Source organism: Ambystoma mexicanum, chromosome 6p, assembly GCF_040938575.1.
Source record: "Ambystoma mexicanum isolate Mex_15411 chromosome 6p, UKY_AmexF1_1, whole genome shotgun sequence".
NCBI lineage: Eukaryota > Metazoa > Chordata > Amphibia > Caudata > Ambystomatidae > Ambystoma > Ambystoma mexicanum.
Window position 1 is genome coordinate 647,872,859 of NC_090935.1, and position 20,157 is coordinate 647,893,015.

General features: G+C 45.1%; 1 protein-coding gene across 2 annotated transcripts in view; it reads right to left on the reverse strand.

The window, feature by feature from the left end:
• The window catches only part of TNPO1 (transportin 1), a 1,970,728-nt gene that overhangs the window by 1,061,477 nt on the left and 889,094 nt on the right, over window positions 1-20,157 (reverse strand). For both annotated transcript variants that reach the window (XR_011280658.1, XM_069627508.1), the window contains exon 9: window positions 6,863-6,923. Coding sequence is in view for 1 of the 2 variants with exons in the window: in XM_069627508.1 (XP_069483609.1) it covers window positions 6,863-6,923 (61 nt within the window). In the remaining variant the exon portion in view is untranslated. The remainder of the gene's footprint in view (window positions 1-6,862; window positions 6,924-20,157) is intronic.

Consider the following 20,157-nt stretch of genomic DNA (forward strand, 5'->3'; position numbering starts at 1 on the left):
TGAGTGAATGTGTATGAATAGTGTGGTGTGCATGTATTCATTTGAGTGAAGAGGGGTGTCATCAATTTGTAATACACTTATGTATTAGAGTTGCACAAGTTCAATCGCAGTCTGCACAGTCCTGTAACCTTCTACTTTGGTGTCCCGCACCCCCGTTTACTGCTGCTGGAGGAGGAGCTTACTTCAAAAACTTGAGCTCCAAGCGAAGCACAGCAGAGTTGTGCGAGTTGAATCGCAGTCTGCGCTGGAAGACTGCTGAGTCACTGCTCCCCCCGCACCCTCCTACTGGTTGTGGTGACGCTGCTTGAGGCATCGTGTCAGCGCTCAATTTTCTCTGTTGATGGAACTCTGAATCCACCCGCTCTTCCAATACCCATCTCTTCCTCCATGCCGTTACAGTGGGAGTGTGTTGTGGGAGTGCGATACCCCGTTTTGGCGCGGTATCATAGCCCGCCGCAACCTGCTTACTTCAACCAGCTACTCATCTTCAATGCGCTCTACTACTCCTCCTAATACTGCTTAACTTTAATTCATTTTGTTTGCCCCCACTGGTGCCTTCTAACCTCTTGGCTATTAAGTTTCAATACTTCTGTTCATTCCCAACCACCTTTCTTCCCATCTTTTATACGAAAACATGCCTGGGAAAGTAAGTTTGAGGTTGCACAATCACAAACAGTAAACTGTGCGGTACCCTAAAACACAACTTGGAATGGGTGCCAGAAGTCGTGCCAAGGGTAATGACTATAATTTCTCCAGAGCACGGGCTACCAGCTCACGTAGTGACAAGCAACAGGGCGAACCTACACCTGGAACCATTGATTCTCATTTTTCTTCGGAACCTAAAGCCACCCCCCAGCCCATTCATTCATTGATACCTAATGACAATCTGATGTCCCGGGAGGATAGCTCAGCGGCAGCGTGCGCGTCTTGGAAGCAAGACGACACGAAGCAACAACAGGTTCGATTCCCGGGTCCACGCTTAGAAACCTCTGGGTGTTTAAGCGCATTATAAATAGTAACGAAGACAAAAAAAAAAAAACACACAATTACGCAACTAGAAAAACAAACAATTCCTGTAACAGCGCCTCGATGCCTGCGGGCTGTGTGAGCGCTTTATAAATGTAAAAATAAAATGTGATGAGAATTTAGGCAGAGAACATACAAGCTCCTACCACAACCTGTCTTTTTCATTGATGGACAATAAGCACTCTTTTAACCCTATGCTATTTCCTTCATGATTCGCTAGGTCCCAGTGATGTGCTGTACCAACAGCTCCCATCTTCCAAAGTAATGTTCCGATTGTGGAAGGAGCCGAGGAGCAGCTATTGCCAGACAGACTGAAACAGGAGCATGAGAACGGAGGAGACGGGCAATAGCCTCTCTGCCTCGCCCAATATGTGCCCAATGGAGGATGTGGGAACGAATCCCACTATGGACTACCTTCCAGGACACCTGTGCCCCTCATCAGCACAACCGTCTACATTGCAGTTTGCAATGAAGGTTTTTCTGAAGATGTGCGATAGGATCCTCGGATAGGTTTCTGTGCCGACAACTCATAGCTCACCTTAACCCAATGTTGATGGTGATCTTGACAAACTGATTGCTGCAGCTGTCCCTTTCATGTTCGATAACCTGGTTCGATCCAAGTGGCTATCTGTAAGCCCTCGAACAGCGAGGGAGAACTCCCTTCTTGACTTGGAGGCGGAGGAAATTGGCGATCTGCCCCGTGAAACTTCTACAATTTTCCTAACTCGGAAACAACGCAAGAAAAAGAAGAGACATGCCTTGAAGGTTAGGGCTAATACTACACCCACAGGACAAACTTAAATGGGCGGCAATATAGTAGAACTTTCCATCACTGAACCTGTAGTGAAGATCCCAAAAAGTAAACTCAATGGCAAGAAAAAGAGTAAATCGAAGGATACCCGCACAAGCTGGGTTTTAAATGGTAAATAGGAGTAGAGTGCTCGCTTTGACATCCGTGCAGAGCCCGCTAACGCAGGTTCGAATCCCGGCGGGGCCAAACTCAGACTTTCATCCTTCCGAGGTCGATAAATGAGCACCACACACCGTGGGTAATAATAAGCAGCGCTCAGATACCTGAGGGTTTGTAGCGCTATATAAGTGCCAAATTATTATTATTATTATAAATGCCCATGACTAACGCCACGCTTGAATCCCCAACTCCCTCCACCCACCCCCCCCCCCCCCATTGTACCACAATCCACTAATAATTCATCAAGGCATCAACACTACACCGTCATGCCCGGACGGCCCACAAAAGGATGGTCCCACGGTCTCGGATGCTACCTTGGTTGAAGCCACGACTTACATGTTCCGAACAACTACGATAAGAAATAAAGTGCGTGGCAAACCAAGATTTCATCCACATATAAATAGGAGACTTCCTGTCACTGACTCACAAAGGTCTTCCCTTAAGGGTGCCTGACACCAAAGACTGATTATTTCGAACCTATCAAGGACCCCAAATATCAATTCAGTAAAATCTATTACAATACTACCGAAACTGCCCAAAATGCTAAGGCTGTACAAAGAAGGATATGCCGATTTGGGATAGGATCTAGATGTTTGTGAGGAAACCCTTATGCCTGATCAAGCTCTACAGTTAGATGTCCTTAAAGATATTGCCAATATTACCAACATGGGCAATAATGGCGGCAACAGTGGTACTTGCGCTTCATTACAGTGCAATATCCTGGGTATTTTGAACTGGCTGGTTCTCAAGAACGGCAACAAATCGGTTTCTGGAAATTGAGAGCTGGCCATTTCCTCTTGGAATACTTGTGGATTTGTTCATTTACAGGCCTGGGGGGGGGGGTGGTCCCTTGAATTCTTGCTGCTTAAAGAAATTTTCCTTTTGCAGGAAGTTTGGCTATGTACAGAACTATCGATTGATGGTTACCAAATATTTGCCAAATGTTTCTGCCACTATGAAATTACTAGTACTCAGTTTGTAAGAAGTAGGTACACATCTGCTACCACTGAGAAAGGTTTGCGTAAAGGGAAACATTGGGTTGAATCATTACATGATTGGGACTGTTACTTGTTGAACAGCAGAGTAACGGGTGACCTCCCAGGAAAGAGTACTTGGAGGGCTGGGGCCAAGTCATCTGCCCTTGACTACTTTTGCAATTCGATCGCACTACCGCAAGTGAGGAGCATTGATATTGCAGATATTAACTTTAGCGATCATGCCATCCTCACAATTTCTATATCAAAGATTTCTAGCATTCACACTTGGAGGCACTTTGGGGAATTAGAAAGGAACCCTGCAGGCTGCAGGATACGCTGGACCGACAAGACTATTGTGAAGGTCGGGGTATATTACTGTAGGCAGGGCGACAATTGGCTCTCCATAGCTAACCTCCTTACGGCAGATGAGATGGAGATGAAAATTAAGGCTAGTGCTCGAATCTTGGCTGTACAAAATACGCAATACTCTATGCTGTCCAGTGGGAACAAGAAATACTGCTTTGATAAGGCTATTGGATAATCCAAAAAGCTCATGGAGGAGGGAACTAAGTACTATCAGGAACCAGGCCCACACTCCTGTTGAAGCCCTGGTTAACATGAATAAGACTAAAAACAGAAATAGAAGGTAGGTAAAGGATCGGATCATTACCAGTAGAACTGTGCAATGGCAATACTCGGTAGATATCTCCAAGACCAAGGATCCATGAAGAGTATGGAGATTCCTTAGGGGCTTCTACTCTAATATTCCTCCACAGGAGATATCTGCTATTGGGGAATCGGCGTGGTTGAGCCATAACTGCTTCTATGACCCTACTATCTGCAGGGACCATCCATTGCTTCCCACTGGCAAGTTCAATATCAGGTTTACTCATGAAAAGATCAGGCTTAAAATTGCATTGCTAAAAGACTCTAGAACCCCTGGTCGGAAGGGGTTACCTAAAACAGTTATTAAAAAGAATCCGGCCTTCTTGGAGGAAATTATATTTTGCCTATTCGCTAAAGTAAGCGATGAAGGGCAGATCCAGTTATGGCGGGCCGCAATCTTAATTCCCATCCATAAGAAAGGCCCGAAAACTTGCACTAAGAATTTTAGATTATTGCCCATTTTGGAAACTATCAGCAAAATCTTTGCATCATTATTAATAATTAGACTAGTCAATTGGGTCGAATCAAACTGCATATTCAGCAATTTTCAAATGGGTTTTCGGATGAGCACGGGCACAGCTGACCGTAAGTGTCTGTTTCATTCCCTGGTTAAGACGGCCAAGACTAAAGGACAACCTGGCCTCCATGTAGCCTTGATTATTTCAAGGCTGCCTTCGATACGGTCAATAAGAATACCTTCTGTGGCAAGATGTCCCATTTAGGATGTCCATGTGACCTGCTATTGCCAATTATGGGACTGCATGATAACTCTTCAATACAAGTTACTCGATCACGGCCTGATCTCATCGGCCAAACCCACCAATCAGCGAGTAAAACAGGGGTGTTCACTTACCCCCCCTTTTTATTTAACATCTACTTATCCAAACTCTCCAAAGCTTTGGAAGTGGCCCAAACCTGCCTGGCAAAACTAATGGGGACCAAGTTTCCTGTGTCTCATATGCAGACGATCTCATTATCTTCGATCACGCTTTTGCAGGGCTAAAAAGGTCCATGGAAGTCCTGCTAAAATACACTTTGGAACAAGACCTGATCGTAAATCTAGAAAAGACCAAACTAACGCACTTTTTGCATAAAAGAGTGGCGATCCCAACAATGACAATTGACAGGAACGCCATTAAAAGAGTGCATAGTTTTAAATATTTTGGGGTCAAATTTACTTCCAAGGCCAACTATGTGGTCTTAACAGAAGAGAGGAAACAAGGCAAGGAGACTTTGAAAATAAACATGCTATGCAGAGGTGTTAGATCTGCCTCTGGGTTTTCTCTTAATGGGATAATTACTATATATAGGCAATGTTTTGACCCTCCGTATTGTTTGGTTTAGAGGCCATTGGTATGAAGGACCTTGCATGGCTGGGCATCTTGGAAGGCACATTTTGGCGGAGAATGTTGGGGTTGGGCCCTAGTGTTACCATGGAAATCATCAGACTCGAGTTTGGGCTCCCCTCTGTCGACCAAGTTAAATGGAGAAGCCTCCTGTTTCTATAGGCTTGTAAGGCTCATGTTTGCCCCGTATTAAAGTTAGGGGGCCAACAGTCTTCGACAACTGAACTTACCACTCTGCCCTCCCCCTTATCGGTTTTGGATTTGAAAATATGTGCTGGAATCCAGATTGGAAGGACAGCCTTAACAGGTATCCAAGCAATTAGTAAGAAAACTAGAACACTGGGATTGGTGTGAGAACTATGCACATCTTGCAAAACCTTCCAGCTACCGGAACATGGAGGACGTAATCGTCCATAAATATAAATCCATACAAGGCTTTTCATTACTCTGTGCCTTGGCCCGAATTGCGTAGATTCTTGCTTTGGCTAACAATAAACAAACTACCAGTCTTGGCCTCAATTGGGCCTGAGCAGGGTATGCCTAAAGATGCAAGGAGCTGTCGCTTCTGTGGTGTAGGGTCCAAACTGGAGACTTCCCAACACATCCTGACTGAGTGCAAAATATATGGGCCCTATATATCAAGTGACTGGGGCCTTTTGTCCACGATTGTAAGAACATTAAGACTAAATCTTTCTGGCACTAGTGTATTAACTCTTTTCATAAGTCAATGCACATTGCACTTCATAATATTTGGAAGGTAATATTTTACACGAAAGGTTAGAGAAGTAATCTGTATATTAGCGACTGATTTAAGCTACACTAACACCAGTAAAAAGTGAGTCTGAGTTTTATAAGACTGTTAATTCAAAACTCAGCTAACATCTTGTTATGATGCATTGATTTATCTAAACATTGAAATTATGGAGATACCTCCTGGTACGAATAGATATCTGCTCTAAGCTTTTAGTATCTTTAGTTTTCCTTCATATTGGTTTTGCTTTTATGAATCTATTTGATTGTCTTACATGAAAGATATACTGAAAAATGACATTTTTTATCAGACTTTGTAACTAAACTGTATCTGATCTTGAACTTTCTATTGTAGTAGCTGGCAATGTTATTCTAATTTTATCTGTATTCATTGTTGCTCTTATTGCATCTGTATTTTAGTTCATATTTTTATGTATATTATGATGAAGCTCTTTGAGCTATAACAATCATAATAAATAAGTATTGTCCATGTTCTGAATCGATTGAAGAAATAAATACTATATTTTCATATTTGGTAGTGTGTGAATCGAAATAGAGTACGGTCAGCTCTGTCTGAGGTCATGGTCTTTTTCGTATAGAAATATAACCTGGATGATCAAGACTATACCATGTCCCTAGTGTTTCCTGCAAACACCATTTCAGACTGAAGTCCTTGATGACCGACATCTGTATTATCCAGAGCATCAGCTGAAGCAGAATGTTAATGAGATTCAGTTGTAGAGGACTAGCAGGGTATGGTCAAGACAAATGGGGAACAAACATTCAACCCTTATTATCTACCTGTATAATTTAGGACTGAACACTAATAGAATTTAGTTTGCCAACTCCAATAGTCTGGATAGGCTCATTTGGAAGACAGTTCTGTAACACTGAAGGTGAATACATTGTTAGAGGTCCCTCAGTTCATCATGAGGGTATATAAGCTAACAAAGAAACCCCCAGACTCAAGCGACAGAACTACTTCATCAGTCAAAGACAACCACTGGGGTGTGGCAAGAAGCATGAGATTGCCATTCACAAACATACAGATGCAAGTTATATTGTAGGCCATATGTGCTAAGGCAATTAATCAAATAACAATTTTAAATCACTAGAAAGGTTCTCACCTTGAGCAAAATTATATCAATTTCAGAATACTTCATGCCGTTCACCAACACTGGGATCAATCTACAAATAATTGAAAGGAGATGTCAACTAGACCTTTACAATTTAAATGCAAATTAACATGAATACTGAGGAATTATTTTCAGTGACATTTTCCTTTTTTGGTTTAAAAACAAACCAGCCCATTAATCAATTCGAGAAACTTAGCAGCAGCAAATTAAAAGCATGCATCAAGAATAGAGATTAGCTTCCATACACATATTTAAGTCTTTGAAATATAGCAATTACTGCCTTAACTTTAAGGACAAACATTACCTTTTCAGTAATCATTTTTCTGATGCTTGTATCCACTTAGATTCACATGCTTTGCATACGACATCTAATGATTGGTGCTTTTTGAACTCGAAAATAGGACTCCAGCAGGGCATTCCTGTGATATTATTTCTAAGCAGTGTGCAGTACCCATGATTCGAGGTCCTCACAAATATTAACTTATTTTATATAGTGCTTTTATCCAAAACGCATAACGTATCATTTTTATATACAGCTATTACCCAATCTGAATTGGTACTCACTTTATGAACCTCAGAAAGATTAAGACTGAGTCGACCCTGCCAGGATTCGTACCTGCGACCTGCAGATACACCCAGATCACAGCAGCAAGCGCTTAACCTACTTCGCTTTATCAGCGTGGTGTTGATGAGCCCAGAATTTCATTCACCATCCACGCACACACAATTATCTTCATTAGGGGGCATGCGCCAGACAAATTACTCAGCATTAGGATGTATACAGATTATGCCCAATAGTCCAGGAAACACTTTTTTGTTGTTGAAATTTTAGAAACCTACAACAAGACAGTGATAAAAACAGCTATTTAACAAGTGGGAGCACATCACTTTACCTTGGTTGTGCCGGAAAGCACAATAAGAAACTGTGTCTGTATACTTTGCTAAAATAGAGCAGAATATGTTATGTTATTTAACAGTTTTGCTAGAAGTGCCAACTTTTATAAAGGACCATAGACTCAAAATTTTAAAAATAGAAGATATATAGTTAAACCGTTCTCGTCATGCAGGTTAGTTTCCCTTAAGCAGATGAGCGATACAAGGACATTTCTACGGTCTGTCATAATTTTGGGTCGGCAAGCAGGGATTCGGTAACAAAGATGATACAAAAACTCAAACAAGAAATGCTGTAACACCCTATGTTGATGGCACTTCAAACATTGACCTTAATGTGGGGTGAGGGGGGTAACACCTGGCAAGAAATGAGGAATGGGAAATGGAAGCCAAATCTCTCCAACGCAGAAAGAGCATCATCATTTAACTTCCAGGTAGGGATAGTATGGGGATATAAAAAGGTACAATTAATCCACATAGCTCTAGAAAAAACACTACACTGATATACTGAAAACATATACACTTTAATAAGTCACACATAATTCCAAGTACTTAAAGTAGAATATACAGTATTAAAAAGGTTTCTAATAAAAGAACTAAAGCTCTCACCCCAGGTAGGCACCAAAAATAAATTAACAGGGGTGGGATTACAAGGTTTCCACAAAATCCAACAACCAGGTAAAGTTTGTCATGGCCCTGCACAATCCAATATAATGTCCTAAAGGCACAAATCACCCCTGGTTTATGAAGAAAGCTGCAGATCTGGTGGTCAACACCTAAGATATAGGTAGGGAAGGGAACGAGACATTTTTCTACTAGAAAAATAATCTAAACTTCCCTAAGGCCTACCCCAACACAAACATTAATTTGGACCCCCTAGGGCATTGTATTAAAAAGTAATGCAAAGGGATTCTAAGATGGCCGCTGGTGAGTTATGACGTGTGGTCCTTAGCTCAGCTCCAGGAAGACAAGAAAGCAAGCCCACTTTCATCGTTTGGGGCTGGGCACTGGGGAGAAACACCAAAGAATGTGTGTAACAGCTGGTGACCTGGGGTTGAGGTGTCCTCTCCCACCCACCCCCCAAACTGCCGGGAAGATCTTGCTGGCTGGTTGCAACAGGGCATTGCCCTTGCACGTGGATGGTAGCGGTGAAGCTGCGAGTTCGGAAGAATATCGGGATACAATGAACATTGAAATAGAAGCAGGTAGCCCCGGCATTTGATCGCTGTGAGACGGAATTTTTCTCAGCAAGTGGTTGAAATAGGGTTCCCGGCAAGGCTGATATTGAGCAGGAGCTTTGTCAAGATAGCAGCTGTCTGAGATCATGCCCGGAAGGAACTTGGTAGACAAATCATAGCGCCAAGATGAAGGGGGGGGGGGGAGAAAAGGCACGCAATACCATTTGGTATAGGACAAGAAGGGTCTTCCCAAATACACATGAACCCCATCCGGGACACACGCTGCCACATTGTAAAGGTTGTCGGCTAATCAAGAAGTGCAGCCCTTATCTTCACACAGGGCAAAAAACATCGCCGGCTGTGCATTAATGTGTATGGTGCCGACCAGGAAGTTGTGAATGCACGGTGTGTAGGACTGAGGTGGTGTTGGCTGCAGAAGGGGAGAACCTGAAAAAGGAGTAACGTGGAGACGGCTCTTGATGGGCGGGAAGCAACGGGGGCTCTTCGTTAAGAGTGTTAAAGACAACAAAGGCAAATCCCTCTGATAGTAGGAAGGAACCCTGAGGACGGTGCTGCCCCGGGAAGCAAAGCGAACAAACTGGATTGGCGTGAATCACTCCCATTAATGGTGAGGAAGCAGCACAGAGACTGGAGGAGGGGCCAACTTCAGAGGCCTACGTGTTACACAGAGGGATAGAAGTGCCCCGTGAAGCCTGAGGTACGGATGTTAGAGTATTGGCAGGAGGAGTGCACAATGTATGGATGAGGCAGATGAAAATGATCATTGTGGGTGGAAGGGGGAGGAGGTGCAAGATTTGCTACTGTGCATAAACCCATGGGGACAGAATATTTTCACAGCTGTACATAATCAAGTATTCAAGCAACTGATGACAGCTGTCAGCGGTGGAGCATAGGATGATGCCCATTTGCCCAAGAAGGATGTTACTAGCATCTTCCTCCAAAAAAGGCCATCAAAGAAGGCAAACGGGACAAAAATAATGCAAATGTATATGGGCACATGCGCTAAAAGTTCATGCAACGCAAAGGTGTGACAAGTTAGTGCACACAGAGTCAGTGGTAACTGGCAGAGACAGACATCAACGCAGTGAGAGCGTGTGGCCAATTTAATAATCCTGATGCCAAGACCTAAAGAATAAGGTAACCAGGCAAAAAGGAGGCAACAGCACGCTGAACAGGAGGGACAGCTTGAGAGGTGCTGGAAACAAAGCAGAGATACAGGAGCAGGACCCAATAAGAAGGACGTTGCGGAAGAGGGGCGGAGAAATACTCCTGAAGCTAGGGAAATGATGCTCAGCAAAGAAGACCTCAAAGAATGTCTAAGAGATGGAAGGAAGGCTTACAGACCATATTCAGCAGCAATTTGCGTCGCTGCGGGAAAAATTGAGATCCTCTTTAGCAGAAGTTAATGGGGAATTGAAAGAGCTGGGTGAAAGAGTTGATGTCACTGAGCAAGGACTCTCAGACATCAAAGGAGGTCCGACAGAACAGTGAACTTTTAGAATTGGCAAGAGTCTCACACAACTTAGAAATATAAACTTAAGACTTGGAAAACCGTTCAAGGAGGTCTAATATCAGCATCAAGGGTAAAGTGAGACAATCACAGACACCAAATTGAAAACTACGGTTCAACAATGTTTTGGGAATTTGCTAACAGGAAGTCCTGCCGGACGACAGAGATTGATCGGGTCCATAGAGTAGGCCAGAGGAGGGGAGAATCGGGCGCTAGACCCAGAGAGTTGTGGCAGCAATATTTTCATATGCTTTGAAAGAATATTTTACAGGCAGCAAGAGCAGTAGAAGCAGTGACAATGTAAATTTAGCTGTATCAGGACTTGGCGTGTGTGACATTACAGAAGCAAAGGGACATTAGTCAAGTAACACGTGCTTTGGTGGCTAAACGGATTCGGTATAAATAGACATTTCCATTTGGGCTGCCATTTACTATGGAAGGAGTACAGCATTGTATAACCACGTGCGCTGAAGGACTGGCATTGCTCAATATTGAGGCAGAAGAGAAGCACGGAGAGAGGCGAGCAGGACCTTCAGCTCAATGAGGAATGCGATGATGGGATTGGTCTTTGGTAACAGGGAGGAAGGGTGGACGTGGAGCCAACTTAAAAAGGTCTCGAGGGTCATGACAAGGTGGAGGGGTGAAAGGCAGTGGTGAAGGCACTTCTTGAGGTAAGAAATACATGTTGTATTAAGGGGTGGGGGTAAACATCAATAACTCTGCTTATGACACGGCCGGGGTAGGGGGCTGGTGGAGAATGTCCTGGAATCCAAGGGAGGTGGTATGATACTTCACAGTGGGGGTGTCCCCAGGTTTTACATCGGGGCTTAACTTGGGGGGTGTCTCCCGAGGATGTCATAGGATCGGGGCCTGGGATGGGTGCGGGGGGGTGGATGGTCTAGGAGCGAGGATTGAGGGGGGAAGAAGGCAGAGGACAAGTGGCAGGAGCAACTATGCCTACAGGGGAAATACCTGATGTTAAAAGCGAACATTTCAATATAGTATACATTCAAGGTTATAACGTATAATGTTAGGGGGTTGAACTCCCCGGAGAAGCGGGAAAATGTGGAAGCTATATTCAAAAAGCAAAAAGTGGATATCATTATGCTACAAGAGACACCCATTCATAAGGTGTATAAATTAGTGGGGAAATTCTGTATGTTCTCTAGAATATACCAAGCCAATGCAGCGGGGAAGACCTTGGGGGTAATGGTAAGACTTGGAGAGATTCATTAAAGGCATCAGTAGTGCGATACAAAGTAGACATGGAGGGAAGTATCTGTGTTGCTGTAAATGGAAAACAAATTTAGTACTTTGGCAACTGTGTATGCATTGAATACAGGTCAAGATACATTTTTGCGGGAGGTTGTGAGTAAGCTGGAAGATTTTACAAGTAGGGACATCATACTCGCAGGAGATTTTAATATGGCCTGGGAACCTAAAGTAGATAGGAGTGGAGGTGGGGGGAAAGGAACAGTACAACCTTAACGGGTGTTGAAAAGGAGTTTTGAGAACATAACATTGCAGGATGAAGAGGGGGGATGAAAAGGGATTTACGTACTTTTCACATATATATCTCAATCCCTCTCTAGAATAGATTACGTTTGGGTATCGGCGGAATTGTTGGGAGAGGTGAGAGAAATAGAGGTGTCTGATCAATGGCCCCCCTAATGGTTCAGTTTAGAGATACGGGAACGTGAGCCAGATTGTGGGTTTGGACATTCCCCGGGGAATATATGATGTTAATATATGACAAAGGAATGGCTGAGAAAATAAGACTCAAAATCAAAGAATATTTCTCCATTTACAGAACTCAATCGGTTTCTCCTGAGGGAAGGGAGTAGTTCCTTACCTGTAACTATTTCTCCAGCGTTGTTATCTTTCATGGATTCACATGCTGTGAATATTTCCCGTCAGGCTGGGAAACCTCGGTAACTTTAACCTAGTGTTTTCCTATGGAAAACTTTGACACCTTAGCGTCATATCGACGTCCTTTTTGGGTGCTTTAGGCTACCCAACAGGACGTTCGGTATAAATAGCCTGGCCGCGGTGGCTTCCCTTCAGATTTTAACCTCCAAATTAGAGGAAAGCCAAATCACGGTTTGCCTGCAGGGGGAGGCCGGCGAGCGCATGTGAATCCATGAAAGATACCAAAGCCGGATGAATGGAGTTACAGGTAAGAAACTACTCCCTTCTCCAGCATTGGATCTTTCATGGATACACATGCTGTGAATAAATTACACAGCAGTACGAACAACCGTTGGTGCATGACAGGCAAACCAACCCCCTGGCCCCAGGCCATAACCACGAACATAATCGAATATCCAACATCATGCATGATGTTAGGCAGAATCCTATGCAGTTCCCTTAGGGAGCACTACAGAAGATTAAGATTACAGGTATATGCAATAAATCCCCTTTGGTATCAGTCTGTACCACAACGATTTAGTTGGTAGCTGTGGCTAGGCAGTCAGACTTATCTCAAGAGGGAGATGAGCAGTATTCAGGGTTTACACAATTGGACTACAAAACTATGGAACGAGGAAACACTGACCAAAGATTTGCATCAAAAAAAATATATATATTTATTTTATACACTCTGATGTTCACACACAAATCACTATTACTAAAATAAGTTAAAACAGTCAAGTAAAGTATACACAACTCCCTATTTAAATTGTAGACAAGTATGAGCAAGAGTGAAAACTGAGCAAAACGGCACAGTCTAAACTAAGCAGAAATGGTACTCTAACAATTTCTTCAGAGGGAGGGAAAGAAGTTATACAGGTTTAGTCTCAAACACACCAGCAACACTCCCAATTGGATTGTGAACAAGTTAAGCAAGGCAGCACTTTAGCATCAACAGAACTTTGGTGAAAACCGAGCAAAATGGCACTTCAGCAATATATAAAGGGGAACGAAAGGTAGAGTTTTAGGTGCAACAACATATTTCTTGATGAGAAATAATCTAGAGAAGGCAGTTGTTGCAGATTTAGCAAGAGTCAAGAGGCCTGTGCCATAGTCAGTGGTACAAGGCAAAGTGCCTAGGTTCAAAATCTTCTAGTAGCTGCAGTCAAGTCTTTGATAAACGATGGAAAAGGCAGTTGCAGGGCATAGAAAGATAATGTTAGACGAAAAGGCGGCCAGCCCAGACGGTAAGTAAAGGATTTAAAACACCTTTAGCAATACCAAAGGAAACGGGAGGCCTGGTGGAACAATGTACCTTGAAAGTGGAAGAGGCTCCAGCGGTGGCGGTAGTTCCTGGCAGTTCATGCAGTTTGGGAGATCTAGCAAAGGAAGAGAGGCTCTCGTCGTGGAGGAAGGTTCAAGTTACTGCACTGCCCAGGGATGAAGCCAGCCACGGTGCTGCCAAAAAGGAATAAAAAGGTACGCCCTTTAAATCGCGGTCGTGGTGGACGTGTGCCTGGCTATCCGGTCTCCTAGTGCTTGGCACTGGCGATTCGACCAAGGCAGGTCCTGGAAGGCGATTGGCGAACTGGTTGACCCCACCAGCTCAAGGAAAGAAGACACTTTCAGGTGAAGATCCTCGAGTCGTTGGAGGAAAGTGGTGAGGATCTGCAGCAGGGCTTCACCGGTGGTTCAGTCGTTGCAGATGTCTTAGGCTTCTCTCCTCTTCGGCTTCTTAGTTCCAGTGGCGACGTCTTGTCCTCCAGTCCTCAGGACCCTGCTTTTATGCAGAAAGACCCCCATTCATACAGCCTAGCTGTCACTCACACAGTGGGGTGCCTATCCTGGCGGGATAACCCCCCCCCCCAGCCTATCAGGGTAGACTGCGACTTGGGGTGCCTAGGTAACCCTGTCCAGGGTGCCTATTCCACTTCCCAAACATCCTGTTTACCCCATACTCAGTGGCGCCGAAAGGAGGGCTTCTGTGCCAGAAGCCCACCAAAAGGACGAACAAAGGATCCCCGACCTGGGTTAGGATTTCAGAAAGACACGAGAAAGAATATTATTCAAGTTCTGGCAATAAAAACCTACCAGAGTAAAGTTAATATTAAAATAAACCGGCGGTATGTTAGGGGCTGTCAGTAAAATGGTAGCCTCGAACAATGGGAAAATCTCATAGGGAAATATTTCCGGTCGAATATTTACAGTAGTAACCGCTGCCACCAGCCAGAAACTTTAGAGAGAGGGACTGTACGGTACCCCCTCGACAATGAACACTAGGAAAAAACTATTACCCCTTCCCAGTATTTCCATAGTAAGATGGGTTGTACTGGTTTTGTTCATAACTATTGACTAGTAAAGTCAATGGTAAGCTTACATGCCCTGGGAGGCAGTAGTCAGTCTCAGGGTATAGAGTCTATGTTTGGGGATCGCTACGACACCCCTGGGTTACTGCACTGAGGGTGCTGTGCAACACACATGTAAAAAGAGGATACCTATGAGGGTGAGAAAAACCCCATAGCCCATAAGCACAGAAATAGGCTGAAACATACATCCAAAAACAGCTAAGAGTGGGAAAAAAGAGTCTCACTCTTAGTAGGAGTAAAAAAAAAAAAACCCTGAAATCCAGCATGTTAGGGAGAATCCTCATTCTATGGCTAATTTCCCTTACCTAGTGAGTCCCTCAGCAGCTTTGCTGGATTTCTGGAATTTATTTTTCCACTTGGTAAGAGTGTGAGCTTTTCCCCACTCTTACCTGTGTTTTGCCATGTGTATTTCATCTGTTTTTGTGATTGTGGACTCTGGAGTACACCACTTCAGTAGCCGCCTTCTTTTGTGTGTTACACAGCACCTTCAGTGCAGTGACACAGGGTTGTCTTTTAGACTTCCCACCAACTCCATTTATGGGGCTGACTACTGTCCCCCAGAAAAGGGTAAAGTTGCCATTAACTTTACATAGTCAGTTAACCACAGATCCAGTACACCCCATCTTACATGGAGTATTGGAAAGGGTTAATTCTTAGCCCTTTTTTATCTGTACCTCTTGGAGCATTGTTTGGCTCCCTTAACATTAACACTTGGCTGGTGGCAGTGGTATCTACCCTAATTTTCCTACCGCAATTATATTACAACACGTGGTATTGTTTTAGGCTATTTTAGTAGCCTCAAACTTTAAACCCGCTATCCCAAATACTTTTTATTTCAGGTCCAGTTGGGTTTAATCGCCATTTCTTTTTGTTAAAATCCTTCTTGGGTCTTTATTTGCGCGGCAAACCAGGTTTGCCTCCTTTGTTCGTCGACCTTTGGTGGTCTTCTGACCAGAAGCCCTCCTTTGGCGTCTGGGTGTCTAGGTGGGCTGAATGTGAGGGAGGGGGTGTAGTCTCCCCCTGCACAGGGTCTCCTTGGAGAACCAAGTCGCACTTTGTGTTGATTGGCTGAGGTGGTTGTCTGGGCTGGAAAACCCCCTGCTGAGTGATTGACAGCCAGGCTGTGAGAATGGGGGATTTTGGCATAAAAGGCAGGGCTCTTGGGCTGGAAGTCACCACTGGAACTGCATGGAACCGAAGAGAAGCAAAGAAGAAGACGGCTGCTGCAACCCCAAGTCCTGGTGAAGCCCTGCTGCAGTCCTGAGCTATCTACCCCTTCAACGACCAGAGAAGATCCAGTCCGGAGTCTTCTTCCCTTGAACCTGGTGGGATCAACCAGCTCGTCTTTTCTTCAGTCAGAGAATCCTCTCCTGGGTCGAAATCACTGCTGTGCTGTAGTGGTCCAGATAGCCATCAGAAGAGCCCTCTCCTGATTTAAAGGAGCGCACCTTTTATTCATTGTTGTCTTTTTTTGCTGCTGCTGGCCTCATCCCTGGGTAGTGCAGCAGGAACCGTGAGTCTGCAGGAACTACCAGGAACAACTGCCGTGGCACCAGCTTTTCTCCAACGGAATAAGGTACTGTGCACACTTGGTCATTCTCTCCGTCTGACCAGCCGGAATTGGGGTGAACCCTTTTCCTCCACGAAGATTTGTTATTTCTTCCCTCCTTATAACTTTTCCTTCCATTTGACAATCTTTACAAACTCTTGGCATCTCGAACTGTTCAACATGTGATCCTCGGCAACTAAGCATCTGCTCCATTGACACTGGCGCAGGCCTATTGACTTTAATCTGTATCTTTGAATAAGTCCTCGAGTCTCCTTGCCTTGAAAACGTATTGCCTTTGATTTTTATTCACTTTTCTCTTGTTTGAAATTCTTAAGTACAAAGAGTGTTTTGCAAAGGTAGCGGGCGCCCCTCTCTCGAAAGAACAGACTTGATAACCTGTTCAGTGGTTATTAACCACTTGAGAGTTCGCAGCCACTGCTTTTACTCACTGTGCCTTTCACAGATGGCAAATATCCATTTGCATATCAGTCTTTGTCCTGCCCAGGGGCAGTCCAGCACCGAAATGCAATGGCAATTCCAACCTGAACGAGAGTACCACCAGCAACCCCATACACGTGTTTCACCCTTGTTGGGGATCATCAGTGAGGTGAAGATGATGCCTCTCTAAGCACAGAGAGAGGGAGACCACGTCTGGTTGCCCCCAGGAGACCTAGGGTTACCAATCCCAGGTTCCTTGAAAAATAGTTTTGCAAAGGTAGCGGGCGCCCCTCTCTCGAAAGAACAGACTTGATAACCTGTTCAGTGGTTATTAACCACTTGAGAGTTCGCAGCCACTGCTTTTACTCACTGTGCCTTTCACAGATGGGAAATATCCATTTGCATATCAGTCTTTGTCCTGCCCAGGGGCAGTCCAGCACCGAAATGCAATGGCAATTCCAACCTGAACGAGAGTACCACCAGCAACCCCATACACGTGTTTCACCCTTGTTGGGGATCATCAGTGAGGTGAAGATGATGCCTCTCTAAGCACAGTGAGAGGGAGACCACGTCTGGTTGCCCCCAGGAGACCTAGGGTTACCAATCCCAGGTTCCTTGAAAAATAGTTTTGCAAAGGTAGCGGGCGCCCCTCTCTCGAAAGAACAGACTTGATAACCTGTTCAGTGGTTATTAACCACTTGAGAGTTCGCAGCCACTGCTTTTGCCCCTGGGCAGGACAAAGACTGATATGCAAATGGATATTTCCCATCTGTGAAAGGCACAGTGAGTAAAAGCAGTGGCTGCGAACTCTCAAGTGGTTAATAACCACTGAACAGGTTATCGGGCCTTGTTCTGTCGAGAGAGGGGCGCCCGCTACCGTTGCAAACTAAATTTCAAGGAACCTGGGATTGGTAACCCTAGGTCTCCTGGGGGCAACCAGACGTGGTCTCCCTCTCACTGTGCTTAGAGAGGCATCAGCTTCACCTCACTGATGATCCCCAACAAGGGTGAAACACGTGTATGGGGTTTCTGGTGGTACTCTCGTTCAGGTTGGAATTGCCATTGCATTTCGGTGCTGGACTGCCCCTGGGCAGGACAAAGACTGATATGCAAATGGATATTTCCCATCTGTGAAAGGCACAGTGAGTAAAAGCAGTGGCTGCAAACTCTCAAGTGGTTAATAACCACTGAACAGGTTATCAGGCCTTGTTCTGTCGAGAGAGGGGCGCCCGCTACCTTTGCAAACAAAGAGTGTTTTAACTTCGTGAGCATTTCTATTCGCGGGTACGCGTTAGTATCGCAACATTGGTCTGTCAAATCCTAATGTACTTACCTTGAATTTTACTGGCACAAGTGGAATTGGTTGTGTGTAGTGTATTTTACGTGTGGTTTCGAATGTATAGAAGTGAAGTGTTTTATAACAGATGGTTTAAAAATATATGTACTTCTATTTTTTTACCTGAAACCTTGAGTCAGTGTTTGCTTGAGTCACAGTAATTGTGGTCCTTTGTGTAATCTCTGTTACTGCTCATTTACTCTTGAGATAAGTCTGGCTGCTCCGCTACTGCTACCACTCTAACCAGTGTAGTACAGGCTTGTACCAAAGGTGAACTTGTATTACCACTTGTAGTCTTAATTGTGTGTAGCGGTCCCTAAGGGACTCTATAGGTAAGGGAAATTAGCCCTACAAGAGAATTCTCCCTAACACATGATAACAAAACCAGCAAGTGAGACTAAAACACAAAACCCGGAAGCTGCAGGGCTTACCTTATTGAAACAGGTGTTGAAGGACCGCCCATCCAACCTATACATCATCCACATGCTGTTGACCCAGACAATAGTGTCTAGTGAAGTTATGGGGCACCAGCCAAGAAGCCGTCTGGCAAAAGTCAATGAGCAGGATTCCAGCCCAGAGCGCCGCCGACGGCGCCGTGGATCTTGTAGAATGGGCTTTAGGAGTGCCCCTCAAGGGCTTGCCAGCCTTCTTGTGACAAAATGAAATTGTGGACGAGACCCAACGGGAATGTCCTTGCTAGGAAATGGATTGTCCCTTGCTGAAGGGACCAAACGCCACAAACAGCTGTTTTGACTGCCTGAAGTCCCGAATACGGGTCAGATAAAACTTTAGGGCCCTTTTAACATCCAGCGAATGCAAGGCTCTTTCTGCCGGCGTGGTGGCCTTAGCGAACAACAAGGGAAAATGCAATTGTAGCGGGTTTGTGAAACTCCGAAGGCACTTTTGGTATGAAGTGCAGATTAGTAGACAGGAGAACCTTGTCCCTCATGAAGCGCAGGTACGGTGGGTCAAAGACCAGCGCCTGAAGTTCCGAAATCATCCTGGCAATGTGATTGCCACTAGAAACGCAACTTTCCGCAAGAGGAACTTCCAAGGATGCCGTCAACATGGGCTCAAACAGCGGTTTCATGAGAGCAGCGAGAAACACATTAAGACTCCATACCGGAGCAAACTTTTTCTCGGGGGGGAAATTTCAGAAAAAGACCTTTCAGAAAATGTTTAACCAATCTCCGACTTAAGAGGCGTAGCATGGCACAGTCTGGTGAATCTGTAAATTGCTGCCAAATGCACCCTGACTGAAGACAACGCCAGGCCCCCATGCACCAGGTATGGGAGAATCTGGGTCCGTGTAACCTCCAATGGCCGCACTTCCGGCTGCCGTTCACACCAGGCACAGAATCTCACCCATTTTCTACTGTAAGACATTAGTGCCCTTGCCGCCTCCAGGATCCTACAGCACTCTGGCGAAATACCTAAATGACCAAACCCAGAGTGGTCAGCAGACGGGCTCAGCGATGCCGGATCGTGATGCCACACTCTCCTGTCGTCCTGCGATAGATCCTGTTCTGCCCCCAGACGAAGTGGTTCTTCCACTGCTAGATGAAGGAGATCAGAGAACCACGTCTGTCTGGGCAAGAATGGGGAGACTAAGATTATTCTGTACGGGTATATGCGCACCCACTGGATCGTCCGTCGAAGCAGCGGAAAATGAGGGAATGCATACCCGAAGAGGCCCGTCCACGGGAACAAGACCCTGGATGAGCCACTCTGCTGGCAAACTATGGGTACTGCTTGTTCTGTGGCGTGGCAAACAAGTCCAGCGGGGGCAACCGCCACTTCCTGAACATCTTCGTCACTAGCTCCATTGTTCAGTGTCCACTCGTGCAACACCATCCTACCTCTCTGCTGAGAGCGTCTGCCTGCACATTCTGGACCTCCGGCAAATGGTAAGCCGTAATGGGACTCCCCCGAGCAATGGCCCAATGACGCACCTCCTACGCCTCTCTTCGATGCAAGGGTGAAAGAATTTCAGGGCCCAGTGCACCACTTGCAACTCCAGTACATTGCTGTGCAATCCTGCTCCCCCGTCACCACAAGACCACAGGCACACGACCTGCGACTGGTTGAG